The sequence below is a fragment of the Stylophora pistillata genome, chromosome 12 (assembly GCF_964205215.1).
Source record: "Stylophora pistillata chromosome 12, jaStyPist1.2, whole genome shotgun sequence".
NCBI classification, from domain to species: domain Eukaryota; kingdom Metazoa; phylum Cnidaria; class Anthozoa; order Scleractinia; family Pocilloporidae; genus Stylophora; species Stylophora pistillata.
The window spans coordinates 2,373,806-2,394,110 of record NC_142530.1 but is presented as its reverse complement, the minus strand read 5'-3'; the positions used below and the strand labels follow the sequence as shown (position 1 = coordinate 2,394,110).

The 20,305-nt window shown below is 40.3% G+C and overlaps 1 protein-coding gene across 1 annotated transcript; it reads right to left on the bottom strand.

Moving 5' to 3' along the window:
- Positions 1-164: 164 nt before the first annotated feature.
- LOC111323510 (rap guanine nucleotide exchange factor 4) lies at positions 165-19,463 on the bottom strand. Its single transcript, XM_022926883.2, has 36 exons — positions 19,325-19,463; positions 17,853-17,904; positions 17,479-17,569; positions 16,932-17,020; positions 16,544-16,614; positions 16,294-16,369; positions 16,125-16,188; positions 15,246-15,301; positions 12,943-13,174; positions 12,331-12,505; positions 11,703-11,787; positions 11,551-11,611; positions 11,186-11,262; positions 11,004-11,071; positions 10,528-10,606; positions 10,138-10,262; positions 9,594-9,682; positions 9,318-9,396; positions 8,541-8,624; positions 7,768-7,849; positions 7,194-7,276; positions 7,035-7,080; positions 6,826-6,910; positions 6,131-6,277; positions 5,686-5,783; positions 5,081-5,206; positions 4,853-4,939; positions 4,634-4,725; positions 4,187-4,277; positions 3,576-3,626; positions 3,373-3,412; positions 2,845-2,892; positions 2,614-2,678; positions 1,923-1,977; positions 939-993; positions 165-594 (listed from the first exon to the last, which is right to left on the bottom strand). Exons 1-36 carry the CDS (start codon positions 19,357-19,359, stop codon positions 522-524), a joined length of 3,012 nt encoding a protein of 1,003 aa, XP_022782618.2. The 5' UTR covers positions 19,360-19,463; the 3' UTR covers positions 165-521.
- Between the last annotated feature and the right edge of the window lie 842 nt (positions 19,464-20,305).

Sequence of the window (20,305 nt, the reverse complement as noted above, 5' to 3'; positions counted from 1 at the left end):
TTGATTTACTGCGTATTCGGGAGAGTCCCGGATAATCCGGGATATTTGGCATCCGATGATGCAAACGCAATGATCTGCGAGGAATCAAGTTGCAAGTCGTGGGTATTTTGCCAGGGCGAGGACTTCGTACAGCTTCATATAACAAATAAACTCGTAATACCATAAACAATAAATTCATTTATTTCTGAAGTTAAAATAATCATAAAACTTTAAATATCTTCTGGTCATTTTAAATTTGAAAGGGCATTAGAAATTCATCATTCAGTGTTTGAACAATCTGTAGAGAACCCTCAGTGTCAACTTTTAAAAAGGAGTTTCACTGGGAAAGTTTAAAATTCACCAGCAAGTGATAGCCAAGAGTAGAAATTTGCCACATGGCTCGCTCTGTGGACACACACGGGAAAACTTTATCGGGGTATTGTCACCAAGCGGACGAACCACTGTCCACATAAACAAATGTGATTGGCTGGGAGATTCAAGGAAAGCAGCGAAAACGTCGTGAAATGACTAACGACGGTTATTTAATTTTTTTTGGGCTCCAATCTTTGAGAGAGCTGGTTAAGAGTGCGCTCGTTGTCGATCACATTGAAATTCCTGTGGAGAGAGACGAATGCCGTGTAAGATTAGGAAAAAAATTGGGAAAGTCTGTATAGTTGCACTACATTAGACAAATCATGAATCTAGTTAGTTGTTACGTCAATCATACAAGGTAGCCTCGTGCCGAACACGTGACCTTGCTGTTGATGTATTTCAACGATGGATCAAAGATCTGGCTTGCGCAAATGAATCCTAATGAAGTGTTATTAGAAATATGATGCAGAAGAAGAAAAATAAGGAATGGAAAAACTTAAGAACTTTCCAATTCAAAGATTATTTTATCATGGGCGGTTTAAATCCATTGGCTCAGGATTTTGTATCATGAGACACATCGATCATACCTCACAAAGTTGGTGATTTCCTGAGCTATTTTCACTTGGGTTGGAGGTTCGGCCTCTGATTAAATAAAAATGGAGTAACGATTTCGTGAATTTGTTAGAAATAAGATTATGAACAGACGTCGCGTAACCGCCGCCATCAACATTTAATAGGGACTTTAAGCAGTCAGTACGGCAACTGCACGGAAGACATCGATTAAAAAATGAGTTTCTACTTTTAGTTAGAATTTCGAACATGACTACATGTGTTTACCCTCTCATAGGGCGCCAGACCTCAAACTCAACTTAACGCATAAAAGTAGTGTTGAGTTCTAAATGTAAATTAAAATAATTTGCCGCCGAGGTTTCGGTTCGCAGACGACGCAAATTTGGGTGATTTCACGTTGTTGTTTTGCAAAGGACGGCTAAGAAATGTACAAAGTTTTAAAACGCACGTATTGGGCTATTGTTCTGCCAATTAGATCTATTGTTTTTCCACGTTCTCGTTGCCGTAGCCGTCGTGGTTTGCTTAAAGTCCTTATCTTTATGTTTGAAGTACGGGAGAACCACGGGTGTGAACGTTCACAGGATAGTTTCCCCAGATTGACTCATAGACGCAACACAATTCAAATCCAGCTCGCTGTTATCCAACTTTAGCTATAGTCAGTAGTAATGGAGCAAACTATACTCCGAATCGAAATATGGCGTCCAATTTGAATTGCCTTTGTTCTGGACTCACCAGCCTCGTCTTCACGTGGAAACACAAAAGGATGATCACATGTGTGAGGCTGGTGAGTCCAGAACAATGGAAATTCAAATTGGACGCCATATTTCGATTCAGCGTATACCGCGTAACCTATCAAAGTGATAAGACTGTGTGACAAATCGCGTTGCTATTTTGGATGAAAATGGTGCAGTCTGATGGGTCCATTTCTTACGCTCTGATTGGCTGTAAGGTTTAGTTCGCCACTGTAGTCAGTCACGCATCTTGATTTAAACTATACTTACTGAACGGCTCGCTGCGACAGTACTGGATGAGACGAATGGTAGAAGAAATCGCTCTCTGAAACAAAGAGGAAAACACATGGAATGATATGCACATTCGAGGAAAAAAAAATTAAAACTAGGCCACCCTTTCCCAATACGCAGCGAGACGTTTATATAATGAGTTGAATCATTCACACATTTTGATTGGTTTTTACTTGTGATCTACTGGAGGACAGACGCATAGATGACATCACCATTCACACCATCAAATCAATCAATAAACAAATAGATTCCACGTTTCTGTTAGTCTCCTTCACAGTCGTCTTTCGGATGTCACGCAACGCTCCCCCGAAAGAGGAGAGCGTTGCGTGACATCCCGAAAGACGGCTGCGAAGGAGACTACGTTTCTGTGGGTCTGTCCAGTAAGAGGTCACAGATGACGTCAAAATGTGGTAAGAATATCAGCGACACACCCAGCTACACCGCGTGTGGCACTTTTTTTTTTTTTAACTACATTTGGATGTCAACAACAGTGATCTATCAATGAACAGACACGCACTGCATCATGGGATCTATTTGTTAATTTGATGACGAGAATGAAGATTATATAAGGCGTTTAAATTACTTAAACCACATCCATGGACCGAAAAAAAAAACAACAACAACAACAACACCAACAAACAAACTAATAACAACAAACAAAACTGCTCACCATTTTCTCAAAGTTCACCAGATCATCAAATTGCGTTTTGTTGCCCACGTTCGTAAATGTCATGTCTAAGAATGAAAACACATACCTAACTCTGTTGTTCCAAGATTTGATTCGAGATTATTACATCTTGAAGTACACATAACAGACAGACAAAGGTACAAAGTAGATTTTTGTTACAGCAGGGAAACTGAACATCAACAAAATATAGTTAAACTTTGTGAATGATCATACCTTTTATCAAGAGAGGCATAAATGGCAATATGGGTGGCTTCATTTTTCCTACAAAGAGAATTCAATAAAATTTGAACGCCTTTCTGTATTGTGAAACGTGGTGGCCTTACGATTAGCGTGCTGGACGCGAGAGGTCTGGGTTCCAGACTTGGCCAGGAAATTATGGCGAGTGCCTTCAGCAAAACACTTTTCTCTCGCAGTGCGTCTCTTCACTTGAGAGTATAAATTGGTACTGGTGTATTTTCAGGGTCACGTGACAAAATGTGCGGGGGTAACCTGTAATGGACCGGCATCCCATCCGCGGGGGAGTTACTTTTAGTGTTACGCTTAGAACAACGGAGATTGAGATACCCCTCCCGTGAGCCTTTTCTGTCACATCAAGCCATTGAGTAAACCACGCCGTGGATGTCGACATGACAATCTGGCGAGGACCCTCTGTTTGACACAGTGTGACCCCATGTTTGAAAATTCCGGCTACAACCCTGCCTATCGCATTGAAAAAAGTTGCATAACTTATACGAAACTTACCAGCTAAAAGCCTGTAAACTCGATGGTTTCTGGAAGGCTCCTATTGAAGAAACATGTTCATGCGTTATATTTAACTTCAACGGAGGAAACATTTTACTGTCGTACTTGATTACTGAAATGTCGACTACTACTAAATGTTGTTTTTTTGATATTCGAATTAAAAGCGAGTTCTACAAAAAAGTAATGAAATTAATTTTCCTTACCAAAATACCTTCAAACTCTTCACATATTTTACGAAACTTGCTCGGTAATTTCTGAAGACACAATAAAAAAGAGTAATATGTAATATAGTTGTAATAAAGTTATGTAATATAGTTGATTTATGACCGCTTGCAGCCTGAGGCTAAATTACGGGTACAGTTTAAGGTTGGGAACAGACATCAGCACATCAGGCGCCTCTGGCAGCTGTTTCAGTCCATCGATCGCACCTTCCCACCCATCCCACCCCATGGGAGGACGTCCATCACACAGTAATCTCGTGTGTGGGAAATTAACGTCGTTGCATAACTTATGGTAGGAAACGGGACCTATATTTATTCGTCCCTATCCGAGAAGACTAGAATATCTAGAATATCTAGAGTACAGTTGAAGAAAATAATTTAGCAATTATGCAAATATTTTCAGAGTGGAACCTCGCTAACAATAGACACAACTTCACGATATGTTTTTCTTGGTGTAATGAGGCTCAAACACATTTCGGTTTAATATATTAATAATAAAACATAACAGTCAATTATTTCCACGAGAAAATTAACTCAAAAGAATATTAATGATCTCATATTTTAACCCATGTAAACAATCATTTCTCGCTTACCTCCCACGTCTGAGACAAGCGACTGACTGCAACACTGTTCAACGCCATAACAATGGCGAAAAACGAATACCAGTTGTTATACTCTTTACAGCTACAATATCAAGGCAATGAAAAGAAAAGAAGTAACAACAGTGACTTTTATTTACAAACAAGATTACTTTTGATTCCATATTCTGATTGGCTGTTTTGGTTTGACGACATTCGAACCAAAACAGCCAATCAGAATATGGAAAATTACACAAGGGCACAATCAGAAGTCGATTAAAAGAGCAACCAGAAGCGCGGGAAATCGCGGGTAACCAGGACGTGATTGGTTTTAGTCTTGTATCTGATTGGTTGAGAGTGGGAAGCGAGTTTTCTGGACTAATCACGAAGTGAAGCAAAGCAAAAAGCAATGTAATCCCAGATGACCTTCGGCGTTCAACTGAAAATTGATGAATTACTTACTGTGCGGCCAGCTTGACAAACTTTTTCAAGAGATACACTCGCTTGTTGAGCTGTTGAGTAAGGAGAATCTGTGTTTCGACCCACAGCTGGACCTAATAAATAAAATCATTGTGACACTAAAACCGACATTTTCATAAAAATCCTGGAGCCAATCGGAATACAGTCAAGTATAGAAACACACTTCTGACACCTCATGAATATCATCAAGAAACATCTCACCTCATTGAATCTTCTGAGCAGCAAATCAAGGTTTGCTGTGATCTGGTTGTGGCTCTCTTCGCCAAAGATGCGGAATATATATTCATGCTGCAATTAAAATCATCGAGGTTCTTACATATCGGGGAAATTTAACAAAATTGAAACAAAGATGGGTGTGCGGCGCCCGCAATGCTTAAACGCAAGCAACTTCGCAATCTCAACTTGTCTGACCAAACACTAGGTACTCACAATGTTGACGGCATTAAACAACTCGTAGTCATACTGAGTGATGTAATACGCCAGCTCTTTAGATCCAACTGACTCCAGGAATGTCAGGTTACTGGTTGTCGGACCTTCCTGCTCAGGTGTAGGGGTCTGTGAGTGGATAAAAGAGCGTAAATCGTATGGACATCTTAGCCCCGGCTGAGGTAAGCCCTTCACAGGGGCTTCATAAATAAACTATTTTAACCAACCCTTTTGAGTCTGTTTGTGCTGACCAATGAAAAATGCGATGACCTAAGGGTTAGCGGGTTAGCGCGCTGGACAGCGGGTCGGGAGGTCAAGGTTCGATTCCTGACTAAGACATTGAGTTGCGTTCTTGGAAAAGACCATTTGCTGTTACATTGCCTCTCCCCTCCCAGGTATATAAGTGGTACTGGCAAACCGGTATTGGCAGAAAACATTGAAGAATTGCAAGGGAGGATGATGAGGGTGGAGGATTGATCGAAGGGTAATTTGCAACGGACAAGATTTCCGTTTGACAGAAGCAATAGCAATGCTGATCTATTCAGGGTAGTCATGGGTAGTTATCATAATGGGCGACAAGGCTCGCACGACTTCAGTGATATCCTTACCAGTGAGTCCAAATGTTCTCGTGGCGCGATAAACATTCTCCCGTTAACACTCAGTCCGGTTGTGACACATATCTCGCTTGGTTCGAAAGGTATGCGTTCTAAAGAAATTGGAGGACATAAGTCCTTCATAATTTATGAAAAGAAAACTTTCATCGTGTTGGGCATAAAGTTTGACAATTGGAGTATATCACTAGTGAAATATCGCCTGACATAGTAGAGTTTTAACTGGGGCATTTTCAGCGACGTAACACGCCTAGATCAAACATGAGCGAAAATAACTGATGGTCAAGACACCTCAAATTTCTAATTCATCTTTTTTTTTTCTATTTTGTTTTAAACTCTTTAGTTTTTCGCTAAGATAGTTGAAACGTTCGCTGACGCCGTCATACAAAAAAGGCCCATTTTTCGCACTTCACCAACAACATCAATAAAAGGAAGCACTTACCTCCTGAAGATTTGACCTCGCACAGGATACAGTCGTCGCCCAGCAGGACGCGCTCCTCCGCGGCATTTATAATGGTCTGCACGGTGGCGTTATAAGGCAAAGCCACAGTAGTGTAGGTATGATCGGCACAGAAGACTCGGAAAATATCTGTGTTGCAAAAAGGGTGAAAGTATTGATTACAGTATACATCCACGAGCATAGAGGGGAGGCACAGAGAAGGAAGAAGGAGAAAGATAGAGAAAAATGTTGAGGATGACGAAATGATATGGGTGTACGCAGCGCATGGGATTGGAGACGAGGTGTGGAAAGAAAGAGATAAGAAGGAGAAACGGAAGGGGGGATAAAGAGAGGCAGAGCGGCGTCGAGACATCTATTTAGGAGAGGATAAAGGAGTGGGGCGAAAAGGGTATTGAGAAGTATTGTATGGAAAATGGGATACCCACAAGCCAACATGGGGAAAGTCACCCTGGGTTAACCCATCAGGAAGTAGGTACCTTTAATTAGGTCTTTATTCTCTTTTTAGTTCCAGGCTAATTTTGATTTATTACCCAGTGGAATGGAGCGTCTCCCTTCCCCCCCCCCGCCTCAGCCCATTTCCTTCCCTCATGTGTTGGTTCTTTTGCTGTAAGGAGCTCTTAGTTTAACATAAGAAAGGCATAGCTTTAAAAAATACCGTCTGGTGAATGTGTTCTTACTTTGATCGATCCCACGTATTGACTTGTATTCTCTGATGGCTTTCGTGATGTTAGCGAGACCCATTCGACGGTGTGGACTACAGCGCTATGATTGAAGAGAAAAATTTTACTCCAATCAGGCCGGTTAGCAACCTCATCCAACATAGAGGAAGTTTCCATCGATTATTTTAATGAAATCTTCAAGAAGATCATGTTTTCATTTTGCTTACCACTGGAGCGCACATTTGACCGTCTATGAGGTCATCGGTGGGGTACCTGTGTGAGATTCGAGGAAAAATTCATGTCAACAGAGATTGTTTTTCAACCGAGTGTCGAAAACAAAATGAACAGCTACCATTAAGGGAGGGGAAAATGAATTCTTCGTGTACCTTTCTTGAAGTGTCCGCAAGGCTGTTTTTAGTAGGTTAAACTCGTTGAAAAGCTCATCTGTCTCAAGACAATCCATCAACTCCTGTATGAGAGGAAATTGTTCTCCGATGATAAAAACGAATTCCTAAAGCTGAAATGTCGGTTCCAATTATTCATCCACAAAGAGGGAGTGATGTGTTTCCGTTTTTAGGCGAGTGCGAAGCGTGAGTCACGCGCAAGGGACGAAACACACGCTAGAGAGGGTCTTGGAGAAATAAACCATAACGTTACTTTTTCCACTCCTCTTCTCTCACTCGTCTCGCGGTTGCTTCCGCTGGCTTGAGCCCCGCGAAAAATATCTCTACAGACTAGTTTTCCCTAGGGTTTCCTGATCGGAACAATGCCTAACACGGACACCCCTTTGTCCCAAGTCCATACAAGTGATACTCAGAACTCACGATAGTAAAGTGTTACCGTTACTTACTTCACTGAATATGTGCGCTTTCTGTACTCAGATTTATTAAAATAACTTCGCTTCAAAAATCCTCCCAACACGTGAAGTGCAAGTCACAATAGTATGTTAAGTATTCTTACCCCAATGAACCTGAAAATACATTGGTTTTCCAAGAACAGATTCCCTGCTAAGTAACACCAGCGGAGAGTCATCTGAACAACCCTGCAAGATAGCACCTAATTCAAAAGCGGCTTGTAATTCGCTCTGTAAAGATGCTTTCAAAAAGTTTAAAACCATGTTTTCTCGCATGGTCGGCAGATATTTCTATGTCATGAAATGATCAGTTCTATTTCCACTCCTCTGGCACTCCTCTGGGGGGGGGGGGAGGGGCTTGGTACCTCCTTTCCTAACCTCTGATCATCTCCAAGTTTTGGGAGGCGCTTTTCTTGCATCGTGTTCCAGATATAAGCCCACCATGATTCCAGGGCATAGCTGCAGGATTGGCCGTCAGTCGAATGCTTTATTTAATTTACTCCATTTTCACTGAATTAAATTTTGCAGTGGGTAAGGACTAGAAAGGAACACACGGACCATTCGTGCTAGTCCACCCTCCCACCCATCCCACTCCAGGGGAGGACATCCATCACACAGTAATCTCGTGTGTGGGAAATTAACGTCTCCTACCCCAACCCTGCAGGAGACGGGACCTCCATTTATTTGTCCCTATCCGAGAAGACTAGAATATCTAACCATTTCTTGATGTTATAGAAAGGTAGCAAATCCCTCTCAATTATTTTAAGACCCTGAGTGTTAGTCTTTTATTTCCACGAGTACACACACGGCGTATAAAGTACTGATTGTCCTAAGGAACTTTTAAAACTATTTTACTATCACAAATTAAATGAAAAGCTACCTTTTCTTGATGGCCATTTTGTGCTCAGCAGTGATATTTCTGGTCTCATCTTGTCCAATGATGAAACAGTTGGTTCTGTTGTAGGTTAGTATAATTAAGAACAATAACATTTTGAAAAGAGTTTTAAGCAAACCAAGTAGGTGACGACAACGAAGATATGGCAAAACAAAAGATGTAATAGGCAAAATAATAGCTCAGCACGTGCGTTTTAAACCTTTTTACATTTCATAGCCGCCCTTTCCGAAACAGCTCTGTGAAATTACCAGAATTTGCGTATTCTGAAACGGAAATCCTGACAACAATTCATCAAAGTTTTCATTTGGAACTCAACGCTGCTTAGATACATTTTTCTGAAGCTGAGGTGTGCCGCCGTAAGAGACGGTAAACACATCCCGCCATTCGTTACCCGTCTTTGTCTCTAATGATATCACTTTTCTTGGTTTCTTTCAAACGTCACGCTACTGTTCTGAACCAAACTCGATTCGACGGACATTATAAGAAGTTTGAAGCCCTTCCGTTGGTAGACCCACAGTTGGTTTTAAACGGGTTTCTCTCGTGTGGTGGATTGCACTAACGATTTTGTTTATTCAAAATCGAAGTATGGTCGTTTCTGAGATCAATTTGAATTTGGCGCGACTGTGCTAAAACAAACGACTGAAACCACTGTCGTGACATAGTCGTATCACTGTCGCGTCACTGAGTTTATCTGACTTCAGCATTACTGCACCTCAACGTTTGCAATACCGAGGCCATAGTCTTACTAATAAAAAAGGATATTTGGACAGCAACTCACGGCATAATGCCTCTGTGGTCATAAATATTGGGAAGGCGATCAAAAAGTCGTTCAAGAAATGATCTGAAAAACAGAAACAATAGGGAAAAGGAATGCTTTTAGTAATAGCAAATGATGTCTGTTATGTAAATAGGTACCCAAAGGGCACAAGTGCGGATACACTCACTTGCATTTACGAACACAAGTCGATGACAATAGTATGGAATACCACAGGTATCCCTTACATAAAATGAAATTTGACGAACTCAATTTTTCTTTACCGTCGAAGTTATTTGTATTGGAGTTGTCCATTCTTGTTTCTAAGAGATATTCCACCATTTTCTCTGGAGTACCAGCCATCACAGAGTATCTACAAATTCAGTTGGAAAATATATTATATTAACCATGTAGTCTGATCTTGCGAATGAAGGCAGCCATGTACAGGACGGCGAGTAGGCCGTCATTACTAGCGCTGCTAGAAGCACGTTTCTCCGTCCCTGGGAAGATTTGAGACGAGTCGAGGAGAAGTTTGCCGGAGGTCTGGCACTAGCAGATCTCTAGTAGACTCGCGTTGCTAATCTTGTCATGCAAAGCCTTTTCCCGAACTCCGTTATCAAAAAAGCCAGCAATTTCATATACCAATAGGAGTTTACAAGCTACCAAACCGAGAATGGGCACCTTTCGGCCTTGACAATTAAGCAGATTTTTGATGCTGGTAAAATGGCACAATCCTTTTTCTATTACCATATAATACAGGGTAGTTATGAGTGTTTAAAGCGCTTCGAAAACTCTGTCGTAAGATTAGCTACCGAGACTTCCCCTTACTTTTGAATCTGTGGAATATGAGTTTGGCTGTCATCTTCTCCAAACAAGTTAGGTATGTTAATTTTTTCCAAGACAAGGACATCTTTTCCGTGTTCTTTTAGACGAACAGTGTTTGTTTCCACGTCCTTAAAAAAAAGAAAAGAGAAAATAAACCAAAAAAACAAAACAAAACAAAACAAACAAAAACAAACACATTTGAAGGTCGGGTAAGTAAAAAAACCAACGAGCCAATTATTTGGCGGTTCGGCTATTCGGCTTTGGTTCGGCTAGGCTTGGCTAGTCAAGCATTCGGTCATTTGATGGTTATGTCGTTTGGTCGCTCGATTGGTCAGTAAGTCCTCAGTGGGCCAGTAAATCTCGTTCAGTGATCGTGAGTAAAACGTTTCAAACCTTAAGGATTCTGTTAAAGTCTTTCTTTCCTATCTTCAAGAAATGACAAATGTCTTGAGAAGTTTCTATTGTGGCGGTTCTGTAAGAGATGTTTTAAAAACTTTACTTATCATATTTACAACGCACATGTTATCTTAATCGAGGGATGCTAACAGATTTCAACGGGTCACCAGGTCTCTACATCGTAAACTTGTTCAAGAATTTGGTGTCTATGATTATTCATATAAGATGAGTCAAACGCGCTCTCTGATTAGTTCTTACTCATGATCTATTGGGGTACACATTCAAAGATGACGTCACCATTGACGACGTTTTGCCTTTTTTTCTTATAAAACAAATAGATTTCGTGTTGTTATGTGATTGTTCATTTTTAGATCACCTAAGACGCCAAAATGTGGTAAGAACATTGATGTGCCACTTTGTTTTTTTCTTACCACATTCTGAAGTCTGCATCTGTGGAAGGAAACAGATCTTACCTCAGAGAGTTATTTACAAGTGCTAGTTTTCCAAAATCGTCTCCTTCATTCAGTTGGCACACCACACCCTAAATTAGCATGAAAATATAAGATACACCTTCACTTTTTTTTTTTACATCGTACGGCAAATTTTAGGTCTTCAGAATTGGAGCTGACAGCGAGGTAGTCTTAATACGCCTTACCTTTCCATGAACCAAGACATTCACTGAGCCCTTCAGTATTATGTACCAGGATATCCCTTCTTCTCCTTCGCTGAAAACTTTATAGAGATAAGAAATAAAAAAAAAAAAGGATGTGAATGTTTAACAAGCGATTTAATTTCAATTTTTTATGAGAAAAATTTCCGTTCGAATAATTCAATGCATTGACTTGTCAACTGGGTTGTGAAAGTAATATGGGACTGGACTGGACTGGTTTTCCTATCCTTGACTCTGTGATTGGTTAAAAGACTTGCGCGACTTTTGAGATTTAAATCTTAGTCAATAATGAATTCTACAATCGGAGGCAAGAAACCTGGAGTCAGGGTTCCCTAATGTTCGATACTTACGCACTGTTCCCTTTTTAAAACTGGATTCCAACCCAAAAGCAAATGATAGTTCTTTTTTAACCTGAAGACGAAAAGGATGTGTGCAAAAAATTATAACTCAACTAACAACACAATTCTTCAACTGATTGTTGAAACTGAAAGCGAATTCTCACCATGGTTGAAAGATATTGAAGAGCCTTTATGTGCACGAGTTCATCATAAATTAGAGATAAGTCGTCTGGAGTTCGTTCCAGGGCACTGGGAAGGGCAAAAAAAAAAAAAATAACTGAAAACTCAAACGTTTATTTATGTCTATCAAGCAATGGCTCCTAATTCTGAGCCAGGGAGACTGGGTCGAGCGCAACAATTTCCACGAAGTCGAGGCTTAATGGTAAAATTTCGTTGAAAAAGCTCACAAAGCTTAATTTCATAATTTGGCTTAGTCTGTTTGGGTTTTCTTTTCTTTCAATTAGTGCTTGCGAGAAATATTTTTCATCAGTGTCCCATTTGGGACATAAAAACATAGGATTTGGTAAAGAAGAGTCTGTTGTTTCATTATATTTCTCAAGGGAGGTTAACCGGTCAGCTTCGACTTTCGTGCGTTGGACCCAGCTTTCCACGTTCACGTCTAAACAATTCGACAGTCGCTTACTCAGCCAGAAAGAAAAAAAATGTCTTCTCGTCTTTCACTCACCTTTTTCCTCTGAAATTTTACTATGTGATCTACCTCATAACGAGGAACTAAAACAGTTTCATGCATATCAACAGACTACATAATAGGATTTCCTGGTGACAACTCACGGTTTTCTCAAGGCCATTCTCAATTGTGCGTCCAGTCCGGATCTACTGAGCATGAGCAGTACATCATCCAGGTCTTCCTCACTGTATGCCTCTTTTCCAAGCCTCTCATTGTTATTCTCGTCCCCAACAAAGCGATAAAGAATGTCTTGGTCTTTGAATTCATACCCATGGCCCACTAAAGGTATGACAAGAGACATTCAGGGGACTTAGGTTCGAGGAACAAACAGGTGAATTAAAATGTTTGGACGAGTTTCTATATCCTTAAAACGCATTCAATTCCCGTGGAATAACGAACTGGAAAATTGTAATTCTTTTTTTTTTATTATTATTGAGAATGAGTGCCTGATATGCGTTTCTCGAAAAACCTTGTAAAAGTCTCGGTCCCCAAAATAGCTTCGTCGTGTTGCAAGTAAATGTATGCTTCCAAAGGGCTTTGCAGATTTCTTAACTCGGACAAAAGGGTGTCCACGCTCACCAAAACATTTTTTAGCTATAGCTATACTTCCAAAGCCTTAAAAAGTAAAAGTAATAGAGGAAAACGGATTTTAAGGATTTTATTTTCGTTTTCATCAAACGTGAACAAGACAGGATCTTCCGGTAACAGTCTCCCACCTTGAGTAACGACTCCCTCTTCCAAAAGTGCCTGAAGCATAGCGATGGCATGAAAACGACCATGAACCATTGGGCTGATTTTTGCCAGCCAATCAACGGCTTCCGATCCAATGAAGCATCTGCACACCTTACGTTTATCAAGTTCTCGATCACGAATCAGTTTCGGAGACTGTTGACGAAGCATTGCAAAACGTAAAACCAGACCGCCATTTCTGAGTGCCTCAGGGGAGTACTGTGGGGAGAGCATACGTTTATTCAAAGTATAGAATGGTAGTTTTATTAGTTATACCACTATCTAGTCACTTCCACTGCCCCCTAGTTACGTTAGCTCAATTGGTTAGAGCGCCGGATTGTGTTGTGTGGGAGGTGGAGGGTTCGGGGCCCGGCCGGACCAATACTCATAGTCTTAAAATAACTGCGGAGAATTTAATTTAGTTTAATCCATTCGCCACGGGAGTGGCAGGAGAAAGGAACAGAACTTTCGTCCCAATTGACACCTAACCCCTTTGTACCCACCATCTCACCCCGGGGAGGACATCCATCACACAGTAATCTCGTGCGTGGGAAATTAACGTCTCCTATCCCCAACCCTGCAGGAGACGGGACCTCCATTTATTCGTCCCTATCCGAGAAGACTAAAATATCTAGCCATTTCCAGATGTTATAGAAAGGTAGCAAATTCTCCTCAATTATTTTAAGACCTTGAGTGTTGGTCCGGCCGGGGCTCGAACCCTCGACCTCCCGCACAACAGTCCAGCGCACTATCCATTGGGCTAACTGGGCGGCGGTCTTTTGCTAATTTGCTACCTTTCTATAACATCAATGAAATGGATAGATATTCTAGTCTTCTCGGATAAGGACGAATAAAATGGAGTTCCCGTCTCCTGCAGGGTTAGGGGTAGGAGACATTAATTTCCCACACACGAGATTACTGTGTGATGGATGTCCTCCCCTGGGGTGGGATGTGTGGGGAGGAAAGGTGAGGTCGTTACATGGATTAAAGCGGCTGCCAGAGGCGCCTGCGTGATAATGCTGACGTCCGATCTCAACCTTAGCAACACTATAGACCTTAGCAATTCAGCCTATGCTGCTATTAAGGTATCGAATCATTCACTTTCCTTGGATTTGGACTGCTTTTTTTTTTTTTTTTTTTCAGGCAAGAGCGTAGCTGGTGTCGGATTGGGTGCAAAACACATACAAAAGCATTGGGGTGGGGAAGGGGGGTGCTAAACATATGCGAAAGCGAGCAAATCGGAAGAACCCTTATGACATCAAATTTTTCAAGTATCGATAGATAGCTTCATTATCGATCCTTTTTAATGCATGAATACGAGCCCATTGTTACCCAAGGAAGAACAGCGGCGTAAACCGGTTTATGCAAGGCGCGCAGAATTTCGTAATTATCAGTACCACTCCTCTCCTTCCCTACCTCGGTGACCCTCCTGACAGGTCATGTGGCTGGCTGATTAAGTGTCTTATTCTAGAGTACTATTCTGCGCTGTGATTGGTTGCTTTTCAACGGCTATAATGAGCGTTTCTCCATTGTGAGTATCCATGCGTCTGGAATTTCTGTTCTACTTTCCCTGTTAATGGTGTTGTGGTGAAGTTTCATGAAAATCTCTTAATCCTAATAACATCAACCAGGTCAGTAGAGGAGAAACCCACCATCCACCATAAAGAAACACAGCAACACAAGCCGTAAGACAACAGGACGCTGAAGGAATCAAAGCAGCCCGGATCGAAAAGCGCCAATCACAGCGGTTGAAAACCTTCTGACCAAAGCGGAGTACGACGTTCCTTATAATATCTTTCAGTTACTACGCACGCTATGATTGGTCAATTTAACGTTCCTTATATCACTGTATGGTTTGCTAAAGTTTGTTGGAATCTTTTGAACACAGAGATATCATAAATCTTTTACTAACCGAATTCGAGGTCTGTATTGTGAACTACGGAACCTGGTTTTTTTCTGCTCAAATTAATGATCCGCCAGCTTCGCGCTTGAGTAACCAGTGGCGGATCTAGGGGAGGGGCACGGGGGGTTAAGTCCCCCCTTATTTTGGGTGAAAAAATAAACGCAGAGGGAAGAAAAGGCGGCAGATGAACACACATAAACAAAAACACCCTCCGTTCCCCCCCCTAGCTCACGGTCTGGGTCCGCCACTGGTAACGATAATACCTCACGAGAAAAGCCATCTTATTATTGACATCAATAACAGAAAAATAACGTATCTTTAGGAAATACGGTAATTATAAACCGCAGTTGAATTCTTGGGTCATTAAAAAAAATCAAGCTTACTTACCACCGTCTTAGATGGTTTACCCTCCACTGTATTATTTTCAGGTTTCTCATAATTATCTGGCGAAAAAAGGTATATGATTAAAGATGTGATGAAAATATTTGACATCTTATACAGCTTTTTCATGGTTTTAGAATGAGCACTATAACTTGTTCGAGGAGGTCACTGAAAATTGAGTGGTTTTTCGCATTCCAGGATACTTGCTTTAAGCAAAAATCGCCGATAGGTTTTTCCTTGTTCTGTGTCAAAAAAATAAAGGCCATAAAAGAACCTAGACCTTCAAAGAGTCAGTCTCAGTATAAAGATATCCAGTCGTGAGCCCATTTAGCTTGTTGTACGCATGCGCAATTTCTGCGATTTATAACTCAGGATTGAAACCCAGGTCTCTCACGGAGCACTTATGTTAATAAAGCTTTAAACACGAAGGCGCGCTATAAAAGGAGCGTTAGGTCCCACTGGACCATTTGTTAATCAACCGTCGTGTGATGTAGAACTGTTAGAGTCGAGTCAACTTGAGCTACAGCTACTCCAAAGCAGTGAACAACGGGCGCATTCCTCAAAATTGTTTTATGTCTTAATCACAATACAAGAATTTTTGAGATTTGTATTTCCTTTCTCCAATGGAAACTGTCTTTATTTGTAGCGGTAAATTTGAGATCGAAGTCGGTGGTTCGCACGTTACCTCGTGCCACCATGCTGGTGGAAGTAAACAATAGATATCTCATTAGCTCCTTTTGTTCGTCTACCAGCATTTGAATTTGACCCGCACACGTCAACGGTGAGTAACAAATGAGCCTAGGTCTTCCCAGGGAAGACTTCCTTATATAGCGCGCCTTCGTGTTTAAGAGTCTATGCCGCTGTGAGAAGGATATTAAAACTTACTGTGTTCTCCGACAAAGGAAGATGAAGGACTTGGTATAATATCCTCCAGAAATTGCTTGTTACGCTTGAAAAGAGCATTAAATCCAAAATTAGTTGTTTTACATTTTTTTTTGAAAAACACTTCGGCGTAGGAAAATATATTATGAGACAGGAATTAAATTTAACCTACCTCCCAAATAGTACGGAAGAATTTCTTCTCTATCAATAAAAGCTCGCAAAACTCGCTCGTGATGACTGTGTTGCGTCTGAAAAATACAACAAATTCATCAGGAAATCAGGAAGAAAGAACGTCAAAGAGAACTTTTCTTTTATTTCACGGTTGTTAGTTGAAAGAACGATCTCGTCGAATTTTTGGAGGGAGAGGTTGGGTTGTGCGAGTGGACTGGGACAAACAAGCGCATAACCATTCCTTGACATACCTGGGGGAGTCATCCAGTACTGATTCGCCGAAAAAATGTCCGGGGCGGAGAGTGCAAATGGCTTCAGCATCCTACGAAATCGAAAAAAAAAAAAAAAATAGACAATCTTCATAACAATTGATTTTCTTCGACTGTTCCCTTCTAGAGGACGCAACTAAACTATTTTCGCTCAGTGCAAAACCCGTAACAGCCAAGAGAGTTGGTTCAAACTAACCTTATAATTCTTTTTAAGGCATCTCAGCCGTTTACAAATATTGCAGACAAATCTGAAACAATACGACGCGTATTTTTGGTCTCAAGTTATGGGTCCGTAAGTGCGTACAAATAAACCACTTAGGGAAAATGTTGCGTTGAATTTGATTATCCATACTCTCGTTCAACTAAATACCTCATATTTTCCGGTTTTCGATTGACGCACTTCAAGCGCTCCAGCAAGGACAGCGTACCAGTAACATCCAATGTCACCTTGACGATACACTGAAAAAGAAAGAGAGCTGAATGAAGAAATGGAAAAGTGTGTTATTACCACAGTAGAAGAGAAGCTTACTCCATCACACTATTTATATCCATTCACCCTTTACACCCTAACATCAGCATGCATATTCTCCATACTGTTCTCTATACATTTCCTAAGGTGCTGACAAGGGGAATTTGTTTAACAATCGAGAGCTTCTTTAGGTGGTGATCATTTACTCGATTCTCCTGACCTTAATGTGTGATTCAGGGCTGATATTGTAAGGAGAAATTAGATGCTAGTGACTCTCAGGGGTTAAAGGTTAAGAAACGAATCAATTTAAAAGCTTTCACCATCAGTCTAACGTTTTCCTTTTAAGAATTCTTTTGTCCGGCATCTCTCAGTTTCAAAGTTTTGATTTCGTTTAAAACTTTACAGCTTGAACGGAGGGGGAGGGCAATCTACCTCCTTTACCACTTACAAGTGATTCCTTCTTCTAAGTCTTGATAGTAACCATAGTAACAAATTTGGTGAAGAACCGCATGGTTAAAACGCTCAAATGCCTTCAGATTCTGTAAAATGACAGAAGTACGTAAAATTACAAGCAAACTGGATAGTTGTGGCCAGACACTGAAAATTGTCAATTGAAACGCTCTAAAAATTTAGCTGTTAAAATTGAAGGACCCACTCAATTTCCAGCGAACTGTCCTAAGCACGAGGATGATTCTAGCCAATCCATGGAATCTTTTCCCCACCAATCAGGGACGAGAATGAAATCGCTTTTAATGCTTTTACCAAATAAGACTTATATACTTCACGTGATCATCATTGAAAACAAAGCTGGAACCAAAATACCTTAAATCTGGCGAAAATTATATCTAGATCCTCCCCGGATCTGTCTGCAGGTCTACGAACGAAGAAAGACAAAGAAATAGTCAACGTCATATTTTTTTCATTTAAGCTTTTGTCATGGCTAATTTACATTGCACTCCATACAAAAGCAATAAATCTGTTTCAGCCTTAAATTTTATACTCGCGTTTTACGTTCAAGATTGAACCGAAGGCCTTTTAAATTGTGCGTATTTTGGTCTTTCAGTAACCGGCAAAACCCGTTTACTCTACACGTGAAGTTACAAAATCCTGTTATTTTGCTCAATTTTCAATACGAATTGAAGAAAACTTCATAAATCTATGACAGTTTTTCGTTCATGAAATCTGAATAATTCATACACAAGTAACCCTGATTTTAAATTTGATAGCGGCGGAGTCAATTGGGGTACAATATAGCGCGAATTTTTGCGTGGAGAACGTCAACAAATTCTTGGACCAAAATTTTCTCAGTCAGTATAGTTCCAACTAGCAATGTGTTACTAAATCATAAGGTCACCTGTTTACTAATGGCTCAATTTGGCTCTGGCTCTGAAAGCTTTCCGGGCATACTAAGCATTTCAATAAAAATTTACAAAGTAAATAAACTAAAAGCACTCAACCATACTTATGCCGAACCGATATACATATGCCGAACCGATATCACAAGACATCATGAGACAAACATCCTGTTGTGATGCTCAACTTAATTGAGGTAATCTTTTGATTTACGCTTTCGCGCAAGAGTGTTTCTTTCTTCCAAACACTCAAACAACAAACAAGAGAACTCGACACTTCTGTGTTATGCAAAGAGAATCAGAACGCACTCACAAACTGCTAAAATATGCCATCATCATGTTTGTTCGCCGGGAATCGTTTCACGTTATGTATTTAAAACACATAGTTTGTGTCTAAATTCTTCCAAACCACGAGAGTTCAGCTTAAAAGTATGTCCACACAAACAAAGAACCGACACGCTATCATCGATTCCGCGATCCGCTCTGGTAGGCAGGAATTGTTCTCGTTCAGTTTCAGAAAAATATGCATCAAAGTTCCTTCGTTCGACTTGTTACTGAAGTTAAACTAATAAAGGAAGAGTAACTTTTGATTGGGTTTGTAAAATTGGTTATTATTCTTATGAATTTCTCCGTTTATCCAATTCGTAAAGAACTCTTTCATAAGCAATTTTCTTCGTCAGAAATCGATAATTAAATTTACATTTCGCAATACGGGTCATGGATTTGAGTTTCTCTAAACTCGGTAATCGGTGTTTAGCTTTTCAAATTATACAATATTCACCAAGGAGATTTGACGCAAGTTAAAGTCTTCATATCTTTTCTTAAATACTCCCCTCTGAGTGATGATGAAAACAAAATTACAGCAAATGTACATCACATGAATATTCTAATTGTAGTAAATTGTCACGTTCGAAGCGGAGTGCTTGGGAATGTCTGTATTACCTTTTTGCTAAGCAAGATATCCATTCCACAACCATGATCGAGGAAATCTAAAACGAACTAGTTCCCTCTCTTTCGCACGGACTGCTTTATCATCATCGCGACTTTAAAATTTTGATCAGAGGGAAGATCGGGTGTGAATTTAAAGGCCGTGTAATTGCTGTATGAACCAATCAAATGATCCGATCCTAACGGGGTGGATAGATCAAAGGATATGCCGAAGAAAGTGAGCTTCAATGCTTAAAAAAACAACATATTACCGACGTCATTTTGAAATTTTTCAGTCGATCTTCTAGAAATGTTTTATTTCTAAATAATATGTTTAATTTAAGCCAACTTTGTGTTATTTAGTGTTACATGAAAAATAACGTGACATGTCGATGTGTCAATTAATCATTTTGCAAATATCATTTCGTCACGCTATACTAAAGGTAAGTATGCGTGAAGGGCACCCAGGATTAAGTGAAATCGATACAAACAAACAAACGAAAAAAGAAACAAAGAGAGAAAAAGGAAGGAGGCCTAGTGCAGTTCATTCAGACCCATTCAGTGAAGAGTACAGCACTATGAATGTCAACGAGCGCTACTCGATGAAACGAAACCGATTAAAATCTACCTATCTGTGATCCGTGATTGAGCAAATAACTGCGGGCCAAAATTATTCTGGCACTTGGTGAATGTCTAGTTTGATTATAGAGCATAAATTGTCCTTAAAACAACTTCCACTTAAGGTGGCTGGTACCAGTTTTCATCTTTTTGATGGTTTGTAACTTTGAAAGAATACAACAAAAAGACTGACCAAGGCCAGTTGAACACTTTTACAGGGTTGAATTTTATAATAATTGGTTATCCAAAAATAAGTGTCATTTCGTCACTAGCTATCATAGGCTTATTCAGACGCATTTTTTAGCTTGTGGCTTAAATAATTCGAAAACTAACCCGGTGACCCCGTGTTTTTTTTTCTTGTAAAGGAAAATGCACATA